This window comes from Diadema antillarum, unplaced genomic scaffold (assembly GCF_040938485.1).
Source record: "Diadema antillarum isolate AM-2024a unplaced genomic scaffold, OU_Dant_1.0 scf00000112, whole genome shotgun sequence".
NCBI classification, from domain to species: domain Eukaryota; kingdom Metazoa; phylum Echinodermata; class Echinoidea; order Diadematoida; family Diadematidae; genus Diadema; species Diadema antillarum.
Window position 1 is genome coordinate 1,290,791 of NW_027271001.1, and position 24,524 is coordinate 1,315,314.

The 24,524-nt window shown below is 40.1% G+C and overlaps 1 protein-coding gene across 1 annotated transcript in view; it reads right to left on the bottom strand.

Moving 5' to 3' along the window:
* Positions 1–344: 344 nt before the first annotated feature.
* LOC139719646 (coronin-6-like) overlaps positions 345–24,524 on the bottom strand; it is a 57,484-nt gene continuing 33,304 nt past the window's right edge. Inside the window, exons 5-8 of the mRNA XM_071631051.1 lie at positions 22,451–22,555; positions 20,994–21,209; positions 17,709–18,020; positions 345–3,472 (exon numbers count right to left, since the gene is read on the bottom strand). Of these exons, the coding sequence (XP_071487152.1) occupies positions 3,359–3,472; positions 17,709–18,020; positions 20,994–21,209; positions 22,451–22,555 (747 nt within the window). The 3' untranslated portion in view covers positions 345–3,358. The remainder of the gene's footprint in view (positions 3,473–17,708; positions 18,021–20,993; positions 21,210–22,450; positions 22,556–24,524) is intronic.

Genomic DNA, 24,524 nt, shown 5'->3' on the forward strand with positions numbered 1-24,524 from the left:
CATATTCGGGAGCTGAATGTTATGGTTATTATTTTACTTTCGAACGTAAAAGCAAACATCCGGCAAATTACTGATACTTTTCAAATGATTTTCGCGGATCGATTTCAGCTAATTTCCTTCATGTAGCCGATGGTTGACGGGAGAGTTTGATTTTCATATCATTAATTCCGCGCTGGAGCGCTCGGGCAAATGCGGGTGTTTAGACGAGCGTGAAAGTGCGGGCGACTTCCCTCGTCTGTACGCGTCCAAACGCCCGCGTATTACCTAGTACGCCCGGACGAAAGGGCTTCCCGCATTTGCCCTAGGGGTTTTCGTGACGTTTCCCGCGGTCGGCACTGTAAATGATATTTCATTAACTTCACTTTATACTTGCCAAGAATTACACAAGTGACCCAAGAGATGGATGGAAGTTATTCAGTCTACTACGAAAATGTTTCTATGCATGATTATTGCCACTATGCTTGTCTGGACATACATGTAATTTTTCGACGGTGGAAATTGAGGTGTGCACTGATCAATCTTTCATTTTGTCCGAGTCATTCTCAAATTGCGAGCACACTTTCAGAGAATCCAAATCTTTAGAACTGGCTCGCCGTCTTCAAATTCCCATCCAGCTACCACCCGTTGTCATGAAAAACAAATCTACAACAGCTAACACCTTCAGAAAAAATAGTGAGTAAATCCATGCAAAGAAAGTGCATTATAAAAATGATAAATACTCGCACTGAGCGTTTCTGTTCAAACACACCACACTTCATCCATATTTGTTACAAATCCACTATTTTTTTTTCAAAGACAATATGCACTTGTATGTGTTAATCTCCCCAATTCGAATTTGTAATGCTGCCTCAGCCGGATACCCACCCAAATTATGCAAAGCTTGTTTCTAAATCATTCACATTAGCTCTGCATGTGAGGAGGTATAGTCGGTATTAAAGCCTGTTCTCAAAAACATTGCGAGCTACACATTGCTTACTATCTACTGCCTCGAGGAGGCAAACGGGCAGAGCCCACTCAAAATGCTGGAAGCTCAATCGACAAATTCTACCGAATGCAGACGTGTCCATTTATGGGAGCTGCTTAAGAGAATCAATGAACAGAAAGCATCATTCCAGCGAAGTCACACAGAAAATGAGCAGGGTGAACTAACGCATTGTTTTGCATAGGAAGAGAGACGCTGTCACTACATACTTTCACTGCCATCATTAAAAACAAAAATCACCCTCTGCAGACCGCAATCGTCAGCAAATCACTAAATTCCAAATCACGTGCTACAAAAAAATTAATACTTGCACTACGCATACGCCAGACGCCTATTGAGCTCGCCTATTCTTAAAAACTCTGTTAAGTGAAAATAGATATGTCAAGACTTGCTTAAAGCAAACAATATTTCATATCGTAAGGAAGACCGAATGCGGAAACATTGTAGTCCGAGTTCTACAGAAGTGTAACATTATGCCAGACACATCAGCATACATCTGTAAATTATCAAGAAAAGAGGTAAAAACAATGTATATCTCGCTTGAAACACAACTTAGTCTACTATAAACAGCTGCTACTGATAATGATTGTGTACATTCTCAATGCCAGGGATCATCTTTATACTCAATTACTACATCAATGTGACAATGGCATGGTTTTTACCAATTTTTAGTGCCTTGGATATTAACACGATCCTCAATCTGCTTACAATATTTTTCTGTGCACGAGGCAAGCTACAACACTAGTTTACGACATCCTCTTGATCGATGCATGTGGAGACATCTTTACTACTCGCGAACTATAAATCTCTACGCGTTATCACCATTTTAATACAACTTCCTCCCTTAGCATCATATTTCCTCTTTGGTACGTTCCAGCTGATGCTGTGAATGCATCGCCATGACGACATAATTCATCTGGCCGGCACCTTAACAGTGTCTACATGGACACCGCACTGGTTCCATGAATCAATCTCTGTATGATCTATTTTTTGTTTCATTTGAACCTGAAGAAAAACTCTGTTATCTGCGAGGAGCTTCAGGATTGATGGAGGCATGTGCAACTAAACAGAAATAATAATAAGAAGAAGACAAAAAGCAGTCTATTTCATCTGTGCCATGATTTCATCCGTGCCATGAGAATTTAAAGCGAACAAACAAACAATACACAAATTTGACTGCATCGGGACTGGTGAGGTGGCAGAATCTCCTTTGAAGCATCAAACACAAACTCAAAACAAAATCCTTCCCATCTTGTTTAAAGTGTGTCTTCTCACTACTGCAGTAAAAGATGAAGGTCCATGATGATACCATGGCATGATGAGACAGAGGCATTTCATTCAATTATAGCAGCAAGGAATTATTACGAAAGGGAAATTGTCTCACACTCACGGTCTGCTCATTAACTCCTCATGGACATTTTGAGATTGGCTGCTGTGCAACAAAGAGATTTATGTGTCTGGTTTTCTTTGCACTTAAATAAGCCATTGTATAAAGTCTGTCATGTTTATTGTCCAAACACAAACTAAAGTAAAATACAAACTGGCTAACAAAGAAACTACCTGCAAGGTGTGGAGTAGTACTCTCGACAAAGTTAAAAAAAGGATAATTACGCATTTTTTTTTTGCCTTTTTCCTACATTACATCAGTTGACAACAGTAGCAAATTGATTTGATCAATGGTGAATATACACTAGTACCGCAACATCCTCAATCTGCAGATAGAGGGCAGTGGCACGATTCCAACCTGCTTTTTCATGCATGGGACTAAGGCACTACACAACTTCATTACAGGTAAGACACAAGTGGGTAATTTTACGGACAAACGATACCGAGAAATGATTTTATACCCATTTGACATGCTGAAATTTAACATTCCACTGCTGATCCAAGACATAAAATTACCCTCACCTTTATCTATGGAGTAAAATGTTAGAGTTTTTGGTGATACTATTAATATTTTAATATTGTGTCATCGAAATGATAGTACAATGCATGAAGCGAATAAGATTCTTTAATGTTAAACATGTCTCAGTATAAGAAAGTCTAACCACAAACTAAAATCTGTGACAATAAATTACTCGCACCTAAACCTTTGCCATCAACAGCTTTTATGGTGTTACACCTGCAGTACACAGTACCCAGGAGTTCTACGTTTTGACAAAACATTCAAATCAGTTTGTAATAATGTACTAAAATCTTTCAACCTGTCCTTTTGTTTCATCTTTGCTTTCATTTGTGAATAACCAAATATATATATGTACATCCTGTTCCAATACACCAACAAATGATAAAAGAGTAGATATTAGTATACGTTGGAATCTGGGGGATTAAACAGGGTCTCCCAATTACGGCTTTGCGTGATTTTTTTTTTTTTCTCTAAGGTCTCTCCTGGAGGCTTTCGAGGACGGCGATGCGTTTCTCCTGCTCGGCAACTGTGGCTTTGAGTTTGGCGATCTCGGCGACGAGGTCTTCGATCTGCTGACTCTGGCCCTGCAGCGAAACGACAGGCGGGTGACAGAAAGAGACAGATGGAGAGAGTGAGCGAACGTGACAGACAGACAGACGGACCGAGACAGACAGGCGAGGACGGAGCAACAAAATGGAAAAACAAACAAGCAAACAAACAAATGGGTAAGGAACCAATGAGATGCGAGGAAATACAAAAATATCAAATTTGGAGAAAAAAAAAAAGGGGCGGGGATAGGGAAAAGAGCAGTAGGGCAAGCGAGAGACAGAAGGATGAAAATAGGAAGGCAACGACATCATGTGAGAAAAGAAGAATAAATTCATGATGGAGAGGGGGAGGGTGGTAAGGGGCAGAAAGAGAAGTGAACGAAAGTTTTCATTGATGTAAGGTGAGGAAATGAATAAAACTTGTAACAAGGGCGAAGGGAGGAAGGAAAATGAACGTTGGAGGAAAGAAAGAAGATGAAGAGGAAACAGAAAATAAAAAAAAAAGAAGGAAAAGATTGGTTCTTACAGTGGGTGGTGTCGGGAGAGGGAGTAGCGAGAATGGTGAGGAAAAGTGAGAAATGATAGAAAGAACAGGGAGAAAGATATGAACACGATATCAACGTGTGAATTGGATATCACAAGGTGTGAAGTACACGTACCAGTAGAGGTGAGGCAACAGCATTAGTAGTGACAGGAGGAACGTAAGAGAAAGCGTCAGAAAGATTGACAAAACGACAAACATCAAGTTGAAAGGGGGCATAAGATGTGCCGTACGAATAAACAGAACGCAGGGTGCGAAAACGACAATCAGTAAAATCAGATATGCAAAGGGTGGACAGAAAGTGGGATATTAAAAAAACAGGGAAAACAGACCAGGCAGGTGATGTTTGGACAGATAAAGAAAGGAGAAAAACAAAAGAATTATTAGCATTTCATACACTACAACTCCTTATTTCGTACGATTCTCAACATGCACCTGGTCAATCAAATTCGGCAAGATGCAGGACGAAGAAAAACAACAACAACAGAATGAAATAAATGACAGAAAGAAAGAAGAAAAAAAAACTACAACCAACACATATACAACTTGTCAGAGATTAATGATACCCTCTTTCATCAACATTTCAGACGGATGCACAGACTGGCGCGATGTCAGACCGGATTCGACACTTGAAAGGCAACTGCAATGCATCAAAACTACATGTGTTAGTATACAATGTAATAATGTCCCACTGCACCCGTAATTGCTGAATGAAGATAAGGCTCCAATGAACTGAAATGTCAAATGTTATTTGTTCACATTTCTATCTCTCCCTTTAGAGTGGTGCTTCGCCATTGAGTGCCCCCCCCCCCAAACACACAAACACACACACACACACACACACCCACACTGGGGATTTACTGTTACCTCTTAAATATCAATGTGGCCAGTTATATACATATTCAGAAAAAAAAGAATACTGTTTGATAATTAGGCCTATGCATTTTCTGCCATGCCAGTACATTGGAGTGAGTCTACAATATTGTACAGGTGTAGTATGAATACATGAAAAATTGCCAATAAACACAGACAAAGCAACATGGCAAAGTTGTCTCATATAATTCAGAAGATTATAATCCATCTACAGTAAAAGTGGAAATTTTCGCGCATTTCGCGCAACCCGAAACTGGCGGGAAAATAAAAGCACGCAAATATTTTTGGTTGCCGTATGTTCCAGTAGTTGTCTTCGTTCCGCGGAATTAAAAACACGCGAAACTCTTCTAACCCCGCCGAGCATGAAAAATTTGACGAGCGAAAATATCCACTTTTACAGTATGTGAAGAATCAAGATTATGACCTAGCATTCCAGTGGAAGAATCCTTGATTGGATATTGACATGTTCTCTGAGTCAAACAAGATCAGATCACATCAAATTATGCAGATTGCAACTTTGAAGGACAAAAAAGTTCAGACCACATTCACACTCAAACTACAAGGGCGAGTCAAGCAGCAGTATGCCATGCTTCTCTAAGAAGATGGATAATCACTATAGTCCCTTCAATAAGCCACAAGCCCCAATTCATACTGCACTAATATACCAGTTGTTCTTCATCAGCCAAGTTAGAGTTACCATAGAAACAGCACATCTGCAACATGCTGGCTTTAATTATGTTGCCATCCTAATTGTAACAGAATAAAGAAGAGTCTTTCAATGAAATGGTGCTCCAAAGGGCTTTTTGCATTGGCAAATATGCTGCAATATAGTCATACTGTGCTTACAATTAGGTGCATTCACACTTCAAAGTTCCTGCAATCTGTGCCCTTTACATTAAAGAAAATGTTTCAGCTATGCAGCCCCAAGAGGGCACTCCTATCTCATGAAGGTTACTGCTGGTTGCAAGACTGCCCTTAGATCTTGAGTCTGAATGGGGTCTTAGAGTGGCAGGGAAATTCTACATGCATTACAATACTATGATACTCATGGAAAAATTAGTGATGCAATGTTCACAGGTTTAATTGTGATCTTCATTACTGCACAATGTTTTCAATGAAGTAGCTTTTTTTTTGTCCTTTTCTCAATGGGAGAACTTTCAAACAGAGCAAAATTTGCATTGATTGTAAGACATGCTAGAGTACAGAAGTGATGTCACAGTGTTTTGTAATAGCTCAATGCTGGTTCCAAACAAAACATCCTTGCACAAAGTTGTATTGTTTCCATTTTCATTCTACTTTCAATTCATTTCACTATTCTAGGTAGTGGGCTGGAATCTGAAATGAGCATTAATTGTTAGCTTCTGTTGCATTCACAGATAGATATTCAGTCATCAGACTAGGTGAGGTTGTATGATGAATTGCTAGGGCAACACACTTAGACACTTTATGGTTCAAGCTCAACTTTGACATTTAAAAAAAAAAACACTGAAGATTAGTCCTGACTATGCTCGGGCAGGTGTCTATGGGAGGTGCCTGTTAATATCAAAATCACCCGTCGTCAACAGGTTAATGTCCTGCACAGAGAATAATGGGATGAATAGGTGCAGTTAAGCATTAATAAGCTGTACATTCATCTCAAAATATTTTATATCATTTCATTCACAGAAACAAACTGCATAGACCTGAGTGTGGCAAAATTTAGTCTTGATGTTAGTCGCCAAAACAATGAGACTACATACTTTTTTTGCGATGGGAGATTTGATGCATATTACTAATTTATCAAAAGAGAAAAATATGTGCTTTACTGAGTATATTTTGTAGCAGCAGTCCACTATACTCCCAGGTGATGCAAAAGTCATATTTTATGCAGGTGCTTTCATTGTGAGATTAATCATACATCTACACTGTTTATACGAGGTACAGAGTCGAGAAAAGCTGCGTGACGATTACAATGTGAGAGAATGACGGTGATAAAGAGACAATAGCACACACCATGATCCACGGGATGATTGCAGGAAATTTTCTTAGCAGGATGGTTCCTCAGAGACTCCAACTCTCCCGTTTTCGACGGGAGATCTCCCGCCGAAAACCCATTTGTGCAAAATCTCCCGTTCTCCCGCTTGAGATTTAATTTCTCCCGCCCTGGCTCTGTGTCTCCCGTTGGAAAGGATTTCTTACTTATTGCTATTGTATGTTGAAAAAAAATAAGCCATAGATAACTCCAGAGAGCATCTAGAACCCTAGGAATTTCGCGCTTCGCACACATCAACTTGGAGTCTCCCGTTTGCTAGGGGTTTCAGGCGGGAGAATCTTCAGATCAGAATGTGCTTTGGGTTGGAGTCTCTGGTTCCTTGGTCATGGCAACCTTCCTCTAATCTCTGATGATGAAAACAAAAAAACCTGATATAAAGATACTGTGTGGCTATCCATAGATAAGGACAGCGAAGGGTTTTCTTTCCCCTGCAGTTCCTACATGTGTATAATTTCCAAGTAATGACTTTCAGCTTGTAGATAAAAAGGCCTTGCACAGGCAAGAAAAAGTGTAGAGCAATGACTATGAATAAACAGACAGACGTAGAACACTCCGTGCTCATGCAAAAACAGGACAACCCTATGAAACACACGTGACTGGACTTCAACAACAACGCCTCTGGGTTTTAGGGCTTTGGTGCATAAGACCATCCCAGAGTACTGTACACACAGATCATACCATGCACACAAACAAAACTCGTAACTCACAAACACAGGATTATCGATACGTGTCGGGGGATGCAGAGAATTGATCGAAAAAAGGTCAGTAAAATCCATCGTTAGTGGAAACTGCAAATGAGGATTATATCAGAGAAGATAAGCAACACAGCAAAAAAACGACAGAACGGAGACCCGTTTTCATCAAGATGCCTGCAAATGCGGCAAAGTGCAACAATTGCTATTACTATATAACATCAGCTAAAACGCTATTTAAAAGGCTCATTGGTTGTTGCCATAGCAACTGCAATCATTGCACCTTGCTCTGGAATTGCTAAGCTCTTGATGAAAAGGGCCTCAGAGCACAATAGTGCTCCTGGAGGAACGAGCGTGACGAAAGACACGGACGCAGAGACAAGCATGCCCAAGATAGAAGTCAGGACTAAAATGGGACGGCTGCACAAAGACACAGACGGCAAAAAGGGGGGGGGGGGGGGAGGCTTGGGGCAGAAACAAGAAACACGGACAGACAGCGAGAAAGTGAGCAAGAAAGAGAGAGTTAGAGAGGAAGGGATACAAAGTGATTTACTGCTTGAAGTTCCTCCAGCGCCTCGATACACGCTTCGTGTTTGCTGACGGTGCTCCGCAGGTCGCGCACATCTCGCAGGATGTCGGCGATGGGGAGGTTGCTGCCGTTGGCGGGCGTGGCTACCGAGCCGGTCTTTGGGAGGGGCTTGCTCTCGGGCACTGGTGCCGGCGTCTTGTTGACCTTGGCTATGGGAGGGATGGGTGTTTTGGGCTGTTTGGACGTACATAGAGGTGCAAGAGAGGATACATATTGTATGTGTGGGTGTGTCTAGCATTTTGTTGCCCACTTAATGTGGGGGAGCAGCTTACTTTGATACCACTTCACCAAACTTTGTACAGTGTGCACTGATGTATACTGGTCCTGATGACAGTTTGACGCATCACTGGCCCTTTGTGCTTGACTACAAATGTTTGTTGACAAGTCACCATGACTACGTTGCAATATCTGTAATAAATGGAGTATCTGAGTGAAAAGCAAAAAAGTCACATCCTGTGACATTTCAATGCCATGTAAGAATGTCCTCTCAAGAGATAAACAGAGTGCTCTATTTGCCTTGCTTTCTGAATTCAATATATTTTTGCAAAGTGATTTCCAATATGATTTGATGTTTGAGACTACCATAGCCTAGATGTGAAGTGTGCCTGACTCCTGTGCAGGAAAATGAGTTTGCTGCGCACATTCTTTACTATGATTACAATGTATTTCATGAAAAGGCATCGGCCGTTTAACTTCCTCCGAGTCTATCCCATGAGATGATTGGGTGGTCGAAAATACTATTCGCCTCTGCCACACCAGAACACGACATCTGGGGCTTTACAAAAGAATACACAGTTTGCAAATAGGCATAACAGAGGTACAGAGCAGGTGCGAAGATCAAATTGGAGTTTGTAAACACACAAGATACATGCATAATTATTCTCCAAGACAAACCGTGCCCAGCCTACATTTATATTGTATATTGACAGAAACATGCTTGGCATGATGGGACAGATACGTTACGTGGACCGTCTGCACATTACAGTCTTCTCTGGCCTGCTTGCGCCAACTTCTCAACCGAATGGGTGAGAGAAGCTGCGCATCGGAGATCCACGTGGGCACGACAAAGTCGTGCGCAGTCAACAGTAACGACATCCAATCATGTGAAATGGACAGCACACACCTCATAGTATATTAGGGGCATTCCTGTTAATGGTTGACTCTAAGAGAGTCATATCATACCATAAATAAGCGTGTAAAACTCTAAACTTGGCACACGGTGAGAAGAGTACAGATTCGTTAGTTAAATGAGGCTACACACCTGAAGGAAAGTCAGTCTGATTTTTGATCTACATTACAGATACATGTGTATAATGTTGTGTTTCATGCAAAGTTCACATAAACTTCATACATGTAGCTCTAACAGCTTTTAAAAATTATCAGGTTATTCAGTTGATAAGGATATATGATGTATACACGTTGCTGTTGAATTTCACAAAAATCTGTACAGGGATGTAGAGCTGTTATGAATATTTATTCACAAGAAAATGGTCAGTGAGTGAATGAATGAAAGAAACAGATCCAAACAGTGACCTCTCATGATTTGATATGAACAGCTTCACAATCACCAATGACCAAGCTTCCCAGATGAACCTTACGTGACAGTCTCCATTCACAAGTGCACTCGCAGCCGGTCGATCTACATTTCCGCCATCAGGCGAGAGGGCTATATCCCGCTTTTCTATGAGCCGAGATATAAAATCTCCTCACAACCCAGAAACAGACAATCTCAGCTTTCCAAACGCACAATGACCCAACAATCTTTATATTCTTCAGTTTTCATTCATTGTCTCTACAATTATTTTCTTTTCAACATTTCATTATCTCATCAGTTAAGTTTGGGCACTTCTTGATTACAAACATGAACACTTGTACTTCGTTAATATGTTTAGCCATTTTCTCTCTGATTTTGGAAGGACTCTGCAATGACATCAAATAAAAACACCCATATATTCATTTACCGGTATATAAATTTACAATGTTTGATCCACCCCCTCCAGGTAAGAAAGCATGTCTATTACATGTCCTGTATTAAATACAGATTGCTTCTGACTTTAAAAGCCCATTTTCTCACTATGAAGTATCATTACTCTGAAAGTTTAAGGTGTGAAAAAAAAAATGAAAAAAGATACCCAAGTCAGATAAATCAATAGTCGACATGGCGATAGGTCACACTTGAAAAACAAAACAAAAAACAACAACAATGTTGAGATGGGAGCGATGGGCGGAGTTGCGAAAATGTTGAGGTGGTGACCCAAGTTGTATGGGTGCCAAAGTGAGGGAGGGAGACCACTTTGATGTATCCATCCCGCCCAGCTGGATGTAATTGTGCCGTTTCCCACTCACATGCATTGCCCGCTCACACACTAAACGCCACGAGAGATGCCATCTTAGTAGAAAAACACGCACATACACACAGATGCACACACTCACAAAACCAGGTCTCTGTATCTGCACATTCCTCAACGGCATGGGGAATAATTGGGGAGAGTGAATTTTTTTTTTTAACAGCAAATAATTCAAGAGGAGGTTTACAAGTAACACCTCAAGTACGCTAGTCAAGGAGGCATTACACTGATCTTTAAAAGAAATATATCAAGTGCCAACAGATTGTTTTCTTGAGCTAGCACAGCATTGGAATGTCTTCTGACTTGTGGTATTGTCATGTTATTCCCAAGCACAATAAACTCGCATTTTAAATTTTCTCTTTTTTTTACATTTTTCTTCTGGAAACAAAATACCTTGACTCTTAGCATGTAACACTAATGCTCCAAAAGACTGAAATCAATCAATTACTCATTAGCAACACAATGTACCTTGTGTACATTTCAACTGTCCTTGCCCGCACAGGCTAGGTCTCTTATTTGAACATGAAAACTATCGATGCTGGGCCCTGAAACCTACAGCAGGGACACGAGAAGTGGACAGAGCATATACATGTAGCAACAAGTTCCGGACCAATCTCTACAGACCTGCAACACACTACACATGCAGACAGACAGTCAGACAGTAGACAGACAGAGACAGTGGACAGTTAATGCCAGCAATATACTAGTACATTGTATGTTATGTACTTCGGTGAGAGAGTATGGATAAACACAGGTGTATCGGTTACACACATTCCGTGATGAGATAACCATGGTGGAAGTGACGGGATGATCAACCACTAGTCTATATATCTATGGCTACATCCAAGACAGGCCAAATCCGGCTGGCTAAACACGCAAACATGAGCAACGCATGCGAAGAAGAACTGTCACAGGGACAAAGAGAAAGAAGGGAAGAACATACAGAAATGGGAGGCTTGGTCTCAGCCGCCTCTTTCTTCTCCAACCCCAGCTTCGGCTCCTTCTTTGGCTCCAAGACCTCCTTTGGCTCCTGCTTTTGTTCCTGTTTCTGCTCCTTTACTTGCTCCACCTTAGGCTTGGGAGGTTCCGGCTTCGGCTCCGGCTTGGGTTCAGGTTCTGGTTCCGGTGCTGGTTCTGGGTCAGACTTTTTTTCTTCTGGCTTTTCCTTGGTCTTTTGTGTATTCATTGTTTTGTGTGCATGGAATTTTTTTTTTTTTCAGTTGTTTTTATTTTCAAAAACAAAATCAAAGGCATTGTGAAAGTGAGTTGAGTGCACATCAGAAAGCATACATAGCAGATATAAACAGAGCAAGCAGAAATCTAGACAAACTGTGCGGGCACAGTAAAGGGTAGGTAAACATAAAATCAACATTGATTGCACTCACAAAAGCAACCATTAGCAAAAGGCTTCTTAAAAAATTGATTACATAAAAAAGACATAAGGCCAAGTGTCTATGGCCAGAAGTACCAAGCACCATAGAAAACTTCTGGTACTAGACTCTCAGCCATTTGTGAACCTGGTTTGGTCCTTCCTTTACACTGGCCATGGGGATCTCAGCATGGAACAGGCCTATGCCCTGCCAGGAATAGCCATCAAAATATCTAAAGATATTTTGCCTTTTGTCTTTTGTTTCATTGCTTTTATCTCCTTTGTGTGTGAATTTTGTGTCAGACTATGAAACAAACAGAAAAATAAGAGAACAAGATGTTGCCTTTGTCTTTTGTTTCATTATTTTCATATCCCTTGTGTGTGAATTTCGTGTCAGACTATATTGTATGAAACAAACAGAAAAAGAAGAGAACGAGACAGTGCAAAAAACTGTTCCTAGCGATCTTAAAGACTCTGTGAACTATGCATGAGAATAAAGAGATTTGCTTTTTGTAAATGCCACTGCATTTAATACATAGCACCACATCTGTTCACATAAATAAAAAATAAAACATTTCTTTCTCTGTAGCAGGCCTACAATACAGTGTGTCTGTATTAAGTGCCTCTTGAACTCGAGCATCCCGTTGCACCTCGAAACTGAGAGTTGCCTCATTCCAAGAACAATCCCCAACGACTGGGTGAACAAATCTGAAGAAGTTGCACAACTACCTGAAGGGCTTGACTTTCACCTGACCTTCATGGTGCATACCTTTGCTCTCTCTTTTTTATAATCCAGACTTAACTATAGGCTAATGGTGTATTAGCATGAGCCATCCAAAATCTTAAACTTGTATTGTATGTTTAACAGCAAATTCAGAATTGATGGTGTGTAATTATACTGCCAGCAGCAAAGTTTTTGTAGAAGGCGATCAATGTTTTAGAAAAGAAAAAAACGTCATTTAAAAAGAAAACCACAAACACAACCCAAAGGTAAAAAAAAAAAAAAAAATGTTGTATTGGCGTAACATGAGATTTTCAAATAGGGTCGGGCGAGCGGATTTTTATTTTTTTAATTTTTTTTCTACCTATATTTTACGTGTAAAACTCATATCTAACAAAACCCCATTCGATAGAGAGGGTCTGTTGCATGCAAAGTTTGTTATATCACCGGTTTAAAAGCCGTCACGACATACCAGTCAGAATACGAACGAACAAATTCCTGGGCTAAATCACCCAGCGCAACAGACAAATCGATTCTCCGAATAATATTAAATAAAATCTTCGAACCGGACTTGCCGGTCGCCGACACGCTGTACTGCGCGGCCATTTTCCGACACCAGCTGTTGTTGTTGTTGTTGTTTTTGATAATTCGCAAACCCGTATCGCGTCTTCTCTCGTTAAAAATGATATATTTCCTTTTTTTTTTTTTGTTGTTGAAAAGTTCAGGGTCTGGGTTTTTTTTAGGGCCGGGCGGGTTACGCCAATACAACGATTTTTTTTTTTGGCCTAATGACGGAGTATTATGAACACAAATGTGCAAATTCACACATTCATGCTTTCTCCTTTCTCACCTTTGCCTTTTTTCATAGCTCAGATACACAATGTACAATACTAGTTAGTATGCAGTTTGAGGAATCAACTGGCCCGGTGTCGTGAATGCAAGGACTCGGGTAATTTCCGAATCTTGAAGGAAATGGGAGAGGTGAAATATTTCATATCTGAGATGTACATATGTATGTGGATGTACATACTACAGTATGTCATGAGTCATGGACTTTATTAACCTTCTCATTCTCACAGACAAAGCAAACATGTACACGAGTAATGACCATTTCATATCTGTAGTCCCGTAAAGGTTAAAGAAGGTGGATGTATTCCGTGGCCAGTGATACGCCTAATAGTTGCAATGTGTGAATTTGCCTATTTTTGTATTTTGCCCATTCAGTAAATCAGGCTGGACATAGGCTGCAGGTGCTAAGAATGTACATTTGTATATCCATCAAAACACGATTTCAGGATTAGGTTTAGGGTTAGGCTTATTTTTACGGTCTTATGAGCTTTCTTTCAGAGTGTTAGGGTTTAGATTTAGTTTAAGGTTTTGGTAACAGGGTATGCAACTTGCAGAACAGTTATTTTGTATATGGCGACGACAATGTTCCAAACTAATAATGGCACTTCTAGTTGCCCAATTTGGTTATAATTTTGGTGAATAATCTGTGACATGTTACTCTACATTGTAGCAAAATCTAATGACAATCAATAGCACGAAAGGGCAGAACATGACTAGGATATGAAAGTGCATTTGTGTCAGACCTCCCCTCCCCCCCCCCCCCAAAAAAAAAAAAATAACTGCAGCAACAACACAATATGAGGAGAAAGCCGCAAGATCGATTAGGCGCCATAAATATTTGTCTTCTGGAGCCGTGTTCCAGTAGGCTGCATTCGGTGGCATGCAACAGTCTTGTCTGGTGTCACCAAAAAAACGCTTAGACAGAGGTGATATGAAAAATATATCGGCACTGCTGTGAAACAGATAGGCCAGGCAAACCTGCAATAGACTGTTTGGTAGGCCTTACCGTGCAATTCCTATCCACTGATAGGGAAAGAAAAATCATAGATATTAGAGTCATGGCGGCCGTCAGATGGTAAAACGGTCTATCTCGAAAATTGCTGTTCTGAGAAAAATGACTTTAAAGTTTAGAGGTTTGAGCTTTTTTAGGAGATGGGTATAATGCATTTTTAGCAATGGGACAGAAAGAAGCATATTAAACACTGATAACTGAAGAATTTTGTGCTTATTTGGGGTTTTAATTATAAAATAAATGAGATTTTTGTGCAGATAGACGGTTTAACCACAGCACATGTATACACTCCCGCTACACATCATAAGATGGTAAAATGGTCTATCTTCTAGATAGACCACAAACACTATGTAAACTGGTCTAACTCGAAGATAGACCATTTTACCATCTGACAGCGATGATTTAAACAATCTAAGTTAAGAAGGTTGTATGGTTTATGTAAAAGATAGCTCGTTTTACCTCCAAACGATATTACCGACAATGGGCTAACTCAAAGATAGACTATTTTACCATCAAATCTGAAGGAAAAATACAAAATAGTACCAAGATAGCGGAAATTATTTCTAAAACAAGACATGATGGGATTTTCTCGATAGCACCATTGGAAAGAGCGCCCTAACATGTCACGGAAAGTGAATTTACCTCAAAAAGTCAAATTTTCGAGTTAGACCGTTTTACCATCTGACGGCCGATGGGTTAGAATCAACAACATGAGCATTGCCATACTTTTTTTCCCCTTTTATCTAAATCATGCCATGGGCAAGGACAGCAAATGAAAAAAAATTATAATAATTTTGAATGAATAGAAAACTAGATATATCGCTACGGCGACTGATATGCCTCCGCCATAATGCATGGTTCTCCTAATAGGTCTATAGTACAATGTCTTGACAATGTGTGATGACAGTTTCACACAATTGGCAAAATATTAAAATGACAGGTTTGCCACAAATGTGCTGAATGTTCACTTTCCCAGAACTAGGTTCAATTGGATGAATGATTAAAATGTCAGAGTGCAGGTATTTGGGGAACTGATGATTTTTACTTGACTTTTGACCCTTTTATAAATTTATGCATTTAGTAATTTTCAAGGTATTGAGAAAAAGTATAATTTCAGTATCAAATGGGAAAATACCATTATCTAAACCTGGCCTTTGACCTTTGACCTCACAGTTCCAAAGAGAATCACTGTTAGGTTGAACATGCATAAATATGTAAGTTTCATGATGATACCTTGAGTTACTTTTGAGATGTGGAGGAAAAAGTGCAATTCAGCACTTTCACTTGACCTTTGACCTTTTGGCAAGAAACTTCCCACAGAATATATATCGGGTAAGATATGCATACATCAAGTTAAAAAAAAAACCAAACCTTCAGGCATTGCATAAATATAAGGAAAGTAGTGATATTTTGAGGAGTTGACCTTGACCTTTGACCCCCTGACCTATGAACCATGACCCCCAACTTCCCTAGATAATCACTGCCCATTGGAACAAGCATATAAGTTCCATGAAGATACCTTGAACCATTCGCGAGATATGGAGAAAAACATGAATTTTCAACCTTTTTTTTCACAAAATAACCTGTGACCTTTGACCTTTGACCTCGTGACGCTAAAATCCAAACAAAGTATTATCCCCCCAGGATATACCCTCATACCAAGTTTGATGTAAAACTACCAAATGGTTCTTGAGATGTCGACAAAAACAAAACGGGACGGACATACGTACGTACGGACAGACGGACGACCCGAAAACATAATGCCTCCGGCCACTTCGTTGGCAGAGGCATAAAAATAAATTACAGATCAATCAGAGAAGGGATTTGCAATGTTTTGCCTTCATTTATGTCTTGGGTTTTGCTTGGCAATAAGACGAGTGCCGAGATGATGTGAATGCATTGAATGAAACAGCAGAGGGGATGACAGTCTCTAAATGACGCCCACTGCCAGAGCTCTGCACAGGCTCTCACCTACTGCATCTTATTGTAACTGTAATGGGACCAAATCAGGGCCAAATGAAGGGGATTTTTGAATTTGGTAGGGAGGGAAGTTATAATAAGGATGACTTCTTTACAATGGGAGAGTATGTACATGCACAAACTAAGTGGAGCCTGTTTCGGGGCTACAGTGGGCAAACGCGACGCAATGACTGCTAGAGACGTTGCTCTGGGCAAACAGGACAGCGATGCTCTGAGCGTCAGGCCTGGGATGGGGCCTGGGACTCTGTATCAGTTGTCATTTCTATTTCAGACTGAAGTTTCTGGGAGATTAAAGCAGGGAAAATGGGAAGGAACAAGAGATTTTCTTTTTTTGCCAGCTCACCCACAAAGTCCCAGCAACCACATTTCCATGATTAAGTGCAGGGTTTTCTTCTCTTCTTTTTTTTTTTTTTTTTTTTTAAATAATACAGTGCTTCTATCTATTGTTGTATATATCACTGTCAAAGGTAAAACAAATTCTCTCTTTCACTTTAGCCTTTGGCTGCTCATAAACAATTGCTTTTTTCCAGCTCGTAAGTTTATTGATTGCGCTATCAAGATGATCCTTAAATTAGCAATACACAAAGGAAGATTAAAGTTCCTGTTTTTCTCCCTCGACTAGGCAAATTATTGCTAATTTCTTTCTGATTTAGTGATAAAAGCTGAAAAGTTCAACCAGTTCCATGTAATCTTCCTCTAGTGTAAGATACAGACAAGCAGCGAAAATTCAGAGGTACCAATTTGAGATGATGATTTCTGTAAAATATAATCTTTCTTCAGTGTAAGACATGTAAAATTCAGAGGTGCCACTTTGATGATGAAAACATGATTTCTGTAAAATTCAATCTTTCTCCAGTGTAAGACATGTAAAATTCAGAGGTGCCAATTTGATGATGAAAAGATGATTTCTGTAAAATATAATCTTTCTTCAGTGTAAGACATGCAAAATTCAGAGGTGCCAATTTGATGATGAAAAGATGATTTCTGAAAAATATAATCTTTCTGCTTGACCACTGTAAGTCATGTAAAATTCAGAGGTGCCAATTTGATGACGAAAAGATGAAAATATCTGTAGCAAAATTGGACCCACAGTCTTGATTGGCCATTAGCGAAGCATTTGGATCTTCATCTTCTGCTGGCATTCATGAGATGAGATAGGACCCATGCAGAGGAGAGGGGAGAGCTTAGAGCTTGTAAACCAAGGATTCCACTACCCCCAAGAACCAATGATAAGTGAAAAAAAACTTAGAAGGGTGAGAGGTTTACCGTTGCTGGTGCAGGCGATGGTGCTGCCTTTGGCGTCGGGGCCTTCACGGGTGCGACGGCTGCGGGTGCTGCTGGCTTGGCCGGTTCCGCGACCTGCTGCGGCTCCTTCCGCTTGAGGCCGCCTCCGGCCTTGAGACCGCCGGATTTGAGGCCGCCCGAGCCGGTGCCACTGGAGGGTGCCTTTGCAATGTAAAACTGCTCCATATTCATTGTCTTTGGGGAGCACGCCTTACCCCCTTGCCATTCCTGTATGGAGGCTGCTGGCTCATTGCTGGCTGTGTCAGGATAGATGTCCTTATGGTACAAGTCACTCTAGAAGGACAAACAAAAATACAAAAATACAAAAATTGCCCACTGAAGGCTAAAATCTGAAGTGAGAGCACTTTGATAATAGTGGCTAAAAACTTTGGACTCATGGTCAGAAAGATCTAGTAATCAAATTTAGCCAGGTGGAAGTACCCACAATGTCTTCTTACCAGTATCTGGCAATGCTCGGATGTATAACCTGTGGTAAGGCCCACTGGAGGATCAGTGCTTTGAATAATATGTCAAACTACAAAATTGTATAACATATCTTGATTGCACTGTAGTCCTTGATATAGTCACATACTCCCCAACGTCCCCCCCCACCCACCCACCCACATGACTCCTTTCTCATTGTTGCCACTACTCAATCTGGCTGATGTAAAATGTCTTGAACTTCACTGAAAGCTTCAAAAATTGATGGATCGACCGTAATCAAGAGTGCTGCTTTAGGCAAGTTTGACACGGTTTCCGACCCGGAGACCACTAGTGGTCAATAGCACAATCAGGGTATGCAATTGTGTAAAAGGGCAAAAATGAAAAAACTTGGTGAAAATGCTTTTTTTGTTGTTTGTTGTAGCTGAGTGTTCAAATTTTCATTTCATGTAAAGAAAGAATCAAAATTTTGCATTAAACTGCGCATAAATTAGCATTTAAATTAGGGGTGTCGAATTACATTGAAATGACTAATATATGTGACCGTGCACCTCAAAACGAACATAAAGTCGCACACACTGATTTTGCGTGAGGACTGAAATAGTGAAATGGGTCAACCTAGCCGAACTTGACTTTTTCATATTTTCTGAAAGAGCTGGTCTTCTTTTACATTATGCTAAAATTTGGTATCATAAAACGGGCAGGAAAGTGTGTTTTTTTAGCAGTTTATCTCGAACATTTTTGGTAGAATAGTGTGATTATGTGTGTCTTTAGAATCCCTTTTTCATTTCTGAAAAACCTTGTCCACACTCTTCACTTTCAACTCTAATAACTTTTTAAAGGATAGTGCTACTGCTTTGAAAGTTGGCATTATTTATGGTCAGAATGTGTTAATGAGGCATGCTCAATTTCAGTTTAATCTAATAATCCCTTCATTGTTGTTACTCTGGTAGTTTACTTCCTGTTTTTTTGTCCCATTCATCGCACAGCCAGCACGGTTTGGTAAAGATTAAGCGCTTGAATAGACACGGTACTTCAGAGCCTCTTTTCTCAGTTCACACTTTTCCTGAGTTTGTGCTTTCTTTCCAATATTTAGATAGGTTCGGAGAGTCCATTTGATTTGATTTATACATCATTTTAAAGCTTAAAGTCTGCTCTTTCAGAAAATGGTCTTAACTGAAAATTCATGTCTGGCGACTTTTTGTTTGTTTTGAGGTGCAGAGTCACATATTGGAAAAATTCATTAAAAAAAAGGAGAATGTTTTTTTCATCTGATATTGCTGTTAGATATTCCTGATAAATATCCCTTTCATTCACCACCAGCACATAGCCATGACAAAAAACAAGGATATTCAATAAGTAGAAAAGATTCTTTAAAGTAGTCAAATTAGGATATACCTCACTGAAAATACTGAAAAACGGCTGCACTTATTTTACTCAGCATTTGAAAATGGCTCAAAACTCAAAACTGGCTGAACATTTATTGGCAAACAGCGCACCATATTGTAGTGTGTCTTCAGTACTTTCAGGAAAAGCAGAAAAATAAGCTGTTTCTCCATGTATACCTGTACAGCATGGGTTAAAAGGTCACAATGTCACAAAAATAAGCCAGCATTACACTCCTACCAGGATGGGACTTCAGACCTTATAACTTTCTCCAGCTGAAAGAACCACTGTTTTTTATTGCATGCAAGCAATGCCAGGAAAAAATCCATTAATTTGATACCAAACACATAGGGGTAGACTTAAAATATGGACCTCAAATCTTGATTTTACGTAAGTTGTAAAACGCTTTTTTTGACGCATTACATGGGTTTTGGGGGACTTTTTGGTAATTAATCTTTAATAATTAACAGTAAATGAGAAGAAATTAGCTATTGTCTTACCACATGTGATTACTGGTGTCTTGGCATGCTGCATGTGAATCTTTAAGTCAGTTGGTGCATTTTTTTAGAAGTTACAATTTTTTAAAGTGAGAAAGTCATGATTGCATACCCTGATTGTGCTTATCACCTAGTGCATCTTCAGAAGAAAAGACTAAGAAGTTGGCAAACACACAAAAAGCAGTCAGTTGTGTTCCAATGCTCATCAACACCATTCGCAAAATCCTTTTTCCCTGAAGCCGTGAACCTCTGGAATGATCTCCCCCACCATACCATGGACATCAAACGCAGCATGACCTTCAAATCTACACTTCAAAATCAATTCAAATTATGTAATTATGGTATCTTCACTCCCGTCCACTCTCGTCGTATGCCAAGTTACAAATACTTCTAGCTGTAATCCCTAGAGGACCCTTCGGAAGTGACGAACACAAGATACAAGGTACAAGGATTTTCTGTCACCTTTGGAAAGTATTCAGTCCCCAGCCCTAGTATGCATCATATTCTGAAATCATACAATGTTAATACTGCAAGAGCTGTTATTATCACGATGGTTTAATTTTCACAAATGTCGTATATCACTTTTGGGTCATAAATTTAGCAACTTGAGAACATTATATTCACCACCTGATCTTTATCGCACTAAATATGCGGAGTTAACAGACAGGTATTCGTGAACTTACAATAGCTTGGTTGTGGCGCGAAATTATCTGTGACCAAATTCGTGAAAATGTCTGCATGCAAAAATCACAGTTTTTTTTTCAGTACACACTTGACTCACTGCAAAAGCAAAGTGACTGGAATTTCAGTCCAGATGAGCAACTGATGCACTCAACTTGACCTTGGTTTGTCTCAGTCTTCTGACACAACCTCGTTACTGTGTGAAGGTTACTACCTCATTGGGGGATGGGGTGAATACCTCTGCGGAGGCAGCTAATCTTACTTTGCGGGGCACGATGAATGACACGGGCTCGATGCCCTTGAAGCCTTTGACGTCGATGGCTTTGTAGAGTCGCGCCACCTCGCACTGGTTGACGTTACAGCCGCGCTTTGGCATGTAACCCATGCCTTTCTGGGGAGAGCTGGACTGGTACGTGGTAATGTAGTGTATGTACGGTGCTTCTGGAGTAAGCTCGTAGTATCGTATTACAGTGTCTCCCTTTTCAGAGCATGAGAGAGAAAGAGAGAGCATGGAAGAAAGAGAACGATGAGAGGAAAAAAAAAATGACATTTAGAATTATTCATCGCAGCGCAACACCAACATGTCTGGAATCCTGCTGCTATACACTGTAAAAAGTTGATAGTAGGTTCTTTGGTGATGAGGTACAATGTATAAAGATCTCCAAGACCTTGAGGTACCATCTCAGCATCTAACCATGACTGTGTACCGCTTTCACTGCGTGGTCCAAACACAGCCGAGAGCTATCTGGACTGCTGTAGCAGTTCAGCTCGCAATTTGCCTCATCAAACATGCTTCCAATTCTAAAACATCTGACATATCATTTCATTCTTCTTACTTTCATCAAGTAATGCTTTCAATCTTGCTCATTTGCTCATTCAGGTATTCATTCATTCATTTGCATATTAAAGGACAAGTCCACCTTCATATACATAAGGATTGAGAGAATGCAGCAATATTAATAGAACACATCAGTGAAAGTTTGAGGAAAATTGGACAATCCGTTCAGAAATTACAAATATTTTAAGTATCTGCGCAGTCACTGCTGGAAGAGAAGACTACTACTTAAACAGTGTATGATGTCACATGCGTACAACTATATAAGGAAAATAAAAAGAGAATTTCACAAAACTTTACTTTTTGAATAAAGTGCACATTTCTTCGACTTGCTACTGACGTATGGTAAGGGTAATATTATTCCCCCTGCCTTCTGAAAGAGAGAAGTCGAGTGTTCTTTTGTTATGTTATGTTATTAAAAATGGAAATATGTTGAATTTCCTTTATTCTTTCTTTCTATTGTTGTACTCATGTGACATCACAAGCTATAGTAGTCTTCTCATCCAGCCGTGACTGAGGAGAAACTTCAAAAATTCATAACTTTTTAACGGAGTGTGCGATTTTGCTCACACTCTCAATGATGTGTTCTACTAAATATTGCTGCATTCACTCAACCCACATGTCTATGAAGGTGAACTTGTCCTTTAAACTATTCATTTATTCATAATTCATATGCATTTAATCATTCATTCATATTCTTGCATTCATTCATTCATTCATATTCTTGCATTCATTCATTCATTCATGCATGCATGTTTATATTCATACATTTACTATTCACTCACATTCATTCATTCGATCATTCATCCATTCATCCACATTTTCCCTTTAAAAGCCGAGTGCACGTCAGGTGCAGTGAGCTTCTGGAGAGTGCTGATACTCACCTTTCCAACAAAATATGCCATGTTCAAGTCGGGGTCGTAGAGTATCGATAGCGGAGCGTTCGTCTGGTCCAGGGTTTCGTGGACCAGAGGCTTAGAGACGGCGTTCTATCCAATAGAGAAATACCAACAGCCATACTGATCATAAACTACAAAGACTTGACATCCATCATTGAATTTGGGAAGTGCGAGTATCAACATCATTTAGAGTATTACAGCATTTAATTCTCTTAGACTTGCATTTGAGTTTGTAAGTTTGGGGTTATTTTATTTCACCACAGGTCACTCACTTCAGCCAATGGCTGTTCTTCTGTGAGTCTGTGTAGTTTAAAAAACATACAGTAATACAAAATACAACATATCATACATAGTATAGGAAACAAGAAAAAAACAACTAAAAAAGCAAAACATTTAAAATCATACAACCAAAAGAAATAGGAATTAAGATACTGAACAAAACCACAAGAAACGGTTGATAAACAATGTTACAGTTCAATGCAAATAATTACTATCCTTTGGGCGCATTTATCTATAAGTTTTCTGAGGCAGAGTTATGATTCTCAATGCATTTGAGGCACTTTCGAGCAATAGATATGTATTGATATGCAACCGTGTTTGCAAAAGCGTTTAGATAAAATGCTTACCGTATTCGCCGGCGTATAGGCCGCAGTATTTTTCAGAAAAATAAAAATGAAAAGTCGGGGTGCAGCCTTTCTGGCGGCAAAACCAAAATTGGTCCCTGCATCCCGGCAAATCAGGAATAACTAGAAATATCACTTAAGGTGATTAATACCCCCGCCCCGTGACGGCAGTCTTACCCAAGGAATGATCTTTCCTTGATCTTCTGCCATTTAAATGCCGTTACCATGGCAACGCAGCTTCCGACACGTCCGAAAAATATGTCTTGCACATCTTCCCACCAAGACTATTGTGTGTGCCACATTTCATAAGCTTTTGTCAAAAACTGAGGAAGTAGTTCAATCCACAAGATCTTTCCTTGATCTTCCGCCATTAATATGCCGTTACCATGGCAACGCAGCTTCCGACACGTCCGAAAAATATGTCTTGCACATCTTCCCACCAAGACCAATGTGTGTGCCACATTTCATGAGCTTCAGTCGAATACAGAGGAAGTAGTTCAATCCGCAAGATCTTTCCTTGATCTTCTGCCATTTATATGCCGTTACCATGGCAACGCAGCTTCCGACACGTCCGAAAAATATGTCTTCCACATCTTCCCACCAAGATCAAGGTGTGTGCCACATTTCATAAGCTTTGGTCTAAAAACTGAGGAAGTAGTTAAATCCGCAAGATCTTTCCTTGATCTTCTGCCATTAATATGCCGTTACCATGGCAACGTACTTTCGGGTACTGTCAAAAAATGCGTCTTGCACATCTACAACCAAAGGCACACATCTGTACCAAGTTTCATGGAAATTGGGCAAAAACTGAGGAAGTAGTTTGCAACACAAAATTTTCCATCATTTTGGCTCATAATATGTGAGCTGTTACCATGGCAACATACTTTTTGTCCCTGTCAAGAAATGTGTCATGCTGACCTATATCCTAAGACACACATTCAATATGAATTCCATGAGAATTGGAAGAACACTGATGAAGCAGTTTTGCCATGAAGCATTTTGCCCTATATTTTACCAATAACATGCCGTTACCATGGCAACGCACTTTTTGCCACTGCGGAAATATGTGTCTTGCACATTAACATATTCAGATGAACATCTGTACCTAATTTCATAAAAATTGATCAAAAACTGTGGGAGGAGTTCGCGACGCAAGATTTGTACCCATTTTTGCCCATAATATGCCGTTACCATGGCAACGTACTTTTGGGTACTGTCAAAAAATATGTCTTGCACATCTACAACCCAAGGCACACATCTGTGCCAAGTTTTATGGGAATCGGTTGAAAACTGAGGAAGTAGTTCGCGACGCAAGATTTGCAACGGACCGACCGCCCGACCGACCGCCCGACCGACCGCCCGACCGCCCGACCGCCCGACCGCCCGACCGCCCGACCGCCCGACCGACCGTCCGCTGATTCCTATATACCCCCTTC